The sequence below is a fragment of the Lycium ferocissimum genome, chromosome 7 (assembly GCF_029784015.1).
Source record: "Lycium ferocissimum isolate CSIRO_LF1 chromosome 7, AGI_CSIRO_Lferr_CH_V1, whole genome shotgun sequence".
NCBI classification, from domain to species: domain Eukaryota; kingdom Viridiplantae; phylum Streptophyta; class Magnoliopsida; order Solanales; family Solanaceae; genus Lycium; species Lycium ferocissimum.
The window spans coordinates 49,007,362-49,011,757 of record NC_081348.1 but is presented as its reverse complement, the minus strand read 5'-3'; the positions used below and the strand labels follow the sequence as shown (position 1 = coordinate 49,011,757).

The window sequence follows — 4,396 nt, the reverse complement described above, 5'->3', positions numbered from 1 at the left end:
TTTAGTCATGGTGGCTTTCCTATCCTTAGTCATAAATTTTCAAATTTTAGCGGTTGACTTTCGAGTTCTAGGTCGTTTGTCTTGTGTATGTGATTGTGCGGACATGTATCTTCTATGGGAATTTCTGGGCTTGTGTTTCATCATCATCAATTTCATTAAAAGTGTCGGTAAAATGTTGTTGCATTGCCTCATGACCCTAAAAGTGGATTATTTTCACCAACATCAATACCTAAATTAGGCGTTTCTTCCACAAATGTTTCTTCATTAAGCCCACCCCTAACAATACCACTACTACTACCGGCACCATGTCTAAAAATCTCTTTGCCATTATTAAATAGAATTAATTAAATAACACTCAAATAAATCACAAGAAAATAAATTGCAACAAATTAAATTGCTAGAATTAAATTGCGTAAATTAAAATTGGGTAAAAATAAAGATAGAGTTGGAACGCGAGGTACCAAATTGGATTAATTTCAAGAAAGTGAAGGCGGCTAGAATTGCAAATCCACCAAAGGTACTTCGGATTGTTGCAAAATCACTAACTCCACCAACAATATTATAATTGCAAAATTAATAATCAAAACTATAATAAGACTTATATAATATTTATTTGAGAGAAATTTAAAGTGGCTAATTGTTGCAAAGTAACTATAATTGAGAGATTGAGATTTGAGAGAAAGAGATGAATTGGTATGGATTAAAATGAAAATGAAGAAGGGTTTATATAGGGGGTGGGGATGGGTTAAAGTGTTTAAAAAAAAAGTTTGGGGTGTTGGGGGGGGGGGGGGGCAAGAAAGGAGTAAATGGCCGTTTAATGACCATTTTTGCAAATGGACCGTTGGCACGTCCACCACGTCCATAGTCCAACGGTTATAAAAAAAATTTTTTTTTTTTAATTTCAACGGTTTAACCGGTTAACCGGTCCGGTTTTAAAAAAATTGAAACCGGATCGGTAAAAAATAAACGGTTTTAGGTTCAAAAATGTTAAAGCCAGATCGGCTAAAAAAATAGAATTTATGAAACACCGGGTTGACGAGCTTATCTGCTAGAATATAGGCTATATTTGTGCATATTTTCACTAAGACTCCGGAACACTAAGTTTAGGGGGCATATTTTCTTTTCCTTTTTTAGAATTCCCTTTGTGTTGCTTATCAGAAAAAACAAGATAAATATTCAAAATATTATTTTCTATCAAAAAACTACTTTTATTTTGCTGAAATGAGATTTTTATAATATTTTATTGATATTATGTAATTTAACATGGACATTCAGATATTGAAAGCAAATAGTGTTAATCATCATTGTTCAGATCTAGAAATAACATCTTAATATTCAGATGTTCATTTAAATTCAGACATCTAGATCTTAATGCACATCTTAATCATTCATATGTATATTCAGATTAATACGTCTTAATAAACAAATTAGGCCTTAGAATACAACCTTTTCACATCCTAACTTTTATTTAGTCCTCTAAGTTTTTAGGGGTTATTTCTGCTCTATAAAAGTTGACATCAAAGTGTCAAGTCATTTAAACCACTTTGCCCATTTGCTCTTTCTTTTGTCAGAAACAATATTTGTTGTGCTTCCTTTTCAACTTTTTCTTTGTATTTCATTCTTTTTATGGAAATAGAGTTAATAAATTTCTGTAAGTTCATTTTGGAATCTGATAAATAATACTTCTATTTTCTTTGTTCTTCTGCTCTAATGTTCAATTAACTGAGCGAATAGTATTATTTTATAATATATAAAGTTTTGATAAAGTTTTTTGAACTTTGCAGTTGGAATAACCCTTTGCAGATTAGTCGTATTGAGATTTTTGGCACTTTTAATTTAATAAATAAAAAATCACTGTCAATTCACGTCTGCTCAGTCTTTCAAATGAGTTTTTGATGGAACATAATATCATCTCACACAGAAAAATGGATGATGCAATTACCTCTAACACACGGAATTGATTTTAGGTATATTTGAATTGTATCTTTCCTATTTTTGCTATCACAAACAGCAAAAGAATGAATTATGATTTTGTAGGAAAATACAGATGTAAGGATGTTTCTATTTGCATGTCTCTTACTTTCCTGATTTTAAATATTATTAATTACTCTCTTCTTTTTTAATTTAATAACATATAATCTTTGTCTTTTTAGTTTTCATAGAAACTAGAAAGGATTATTCAAGAAAAACTATTTTTTTTCCAGAAAAGATCAAACTAAAGAAAGGCAAACTAAAGAAAGGACTCAACATGTATATTTGGTTGAAGATGATTGTAAGAAATTGTTTTTCACAGAAAATGCCATACTCCTCCCTTGTCCTATCTGTAATCGGCTATTTTTATTGATAATTTTTTATTATATTGATCGTTTAAACTTAAATAGCTTCAGCTTGTACTTTCTCTCTTCAAATTTTTAATTACTCACTACACGCATGTTATAATATTATCTATACCATTCTAAAAAATCTATACTGATTGAATTGCCAAAAACTAGTATAACATAATATGAAGGTCGGTTCTATAGAAAACTTGATCGTCATAGTGAAATATTGTTATAGAGGATGACTGTTATAGAGAGGCCTGACTGTATTTGACAATTCATAATCAATACGTTCATCTGATTTTCTGCATTCTTTTTAAAAAAAAAAAAAAAAAATCTCTTTTTACCTGTTTATCCTGTAAAAAGGCTTGTAAGCTTTGAATATAATCTACTGCAAGTTGTCCTCTTGAGTTTATTGTATCTTTAATTTGGTTTGAATTTCTTTTAATACAGAATGAAAATTATAGTTCCTAAATTACATGTTTTCCAACCTTAGCACCTGCAACTTTTTTATGAAGCTATGTATGTGATAAATTCTGTTCCTCTAGATACTTGGATTGAATTAATGGGAAAAGATGCTTGATCCTGTTTATTACTTAAAAAATGAACAAATTGCAAAATAGATGCAGAGCATGTTTGAATTCATTATCACTGAGATGATTTTCATTTTAGGCAGCCTCACTCAATTTTTTATATGGTTTTAATGCAGGGGCTTCTAGCTATGTGAAAGTCGGAAAATCTGCTGGTGTTGGTAGTCTTAACACTCAGTAAATGAGATGTAGTAGCTAATATTTTGAATCTTTGATCCCAAAAGCTGTTTTGGAGAGCATATGCATGCATTCTTTTTTCCTTCATGCAATTGTACTTAATTTACACATTATTGTAAAAATTATTTGTTTGATGATAACACTCTAAAAGTTAGCAATGATGGTAGTTGGTTATGAAGGTTGTGCAAAAATGTTAATCTTTGCAAAAAGCAAATTTCTCAACCATTCCCCTTTCTTAGAAGCGGATGACAAGGCTACAAATTCTGCAGCCATAGTTGAATCTGTAAGACACGTTTGCTTCTTAGATCCCCAAGATATTGCACCCCCACCAAATAGATATACCCATCCACTAGTTGAGGAATAATCCTCTTGATCAGTGATCCAACTTGCATCCGAATACCCTTCTAGTATAGTAGGATCTCCACTGTAATGGATGCCATAATCTAGCGTTTTCTTGAGAAACTTTAGTACTCTTCTTATAGCATGCCAATGATGCTCACTCGGATTGCAAGTATATCTACTCAACTTACCTACTGCATACGCAATGTCGAGTCTCGTACCAATCATGGCGTACATCAAGCACCCGATCAGCTTAGCATACAATTGGTCTTCCGCCATTTCTTTCTAATTTAAAGCATGGATCATACGGTGTAAAAATAGGATTACAATCAAAATGATTGAATTTCCTTAATACTTTCTCAATATAATGAGATTGTGTTAAGGAAAACCCCCCTCCATTTTTAATAGTTCTTATACCAAGAATGACATTCGCTTCTCCCATATCTTTCATGGAGAACTGAGCGGATAGAAATCTTTTGTTGGTCTCAACTTGTTCTATGTCGGTTCCAAAGATCAACATATCATCCACATACAAGCAAATGAAAACTCTTTTTTCTTTCTCAAATTTTGAGTAAACACACTTATCTGATTCATTGATTTTAAAGCCATTAGATAAATTCATCAAATTTTTGATGCCATTGCTTAGGGGCTTGTTTTAGCCCATACAATTGATTTTACAAGTTTGCAAACTTTCTTCTCTTGTTCTTTAACTACAAACCCCTCTGGTTGTCTCATATAGACTTCCTCTTCCAATTCACCATTCAAAAACGCAGTTTTGACATCCATTTGGTGAATTACTAGATTGTAAATGGAGGCTAGTGCAATAAGCATCCTTATTGTGGCTATTCTAGCCTCATGGGCATAACTATCAAAGTAGTCAATGCCGTGCTTTTGGGTAAAGCCCCTAACAACAAAGCGAGCCTTGTATTTATCCACGATACCGTCTACTTTTAACTTCTTCTTGAACAACCA

General features: G+C 32.0%; 1 protein-coding gene across 1 annotated transcript; it reads right to left on the bottom strand.

Moving 5' to 3' along the window:
* Window positions 1–3,256: 3,256 nt before the first annotated feature.
* Window positions 3,257–3,652, bottom strand: LOC132062286 (secreted RxLR effector protein 161-like). The gene has a single exon (XM_059454886.1). It carries the CDS (start codon window positions 3,650–3,652, stop codon window positions 3,257–3,259), a length of 396 nt encoding a protein of 131 aa, XP_059310869.1.
* Between the last annotated feature and the right edge of the window lie 744 nt (window positions 3,653–4,396).

What these genes read in the sequence shown, in the direction of transcription:
- LOC132062286 (XM_059454886.1), bottom strand. Translation starts at nt 3,652, where the DNA reads ATGATTGGTACGAGACTCGACATTGCGTATGCAGTAGGTAAGTTGAGT.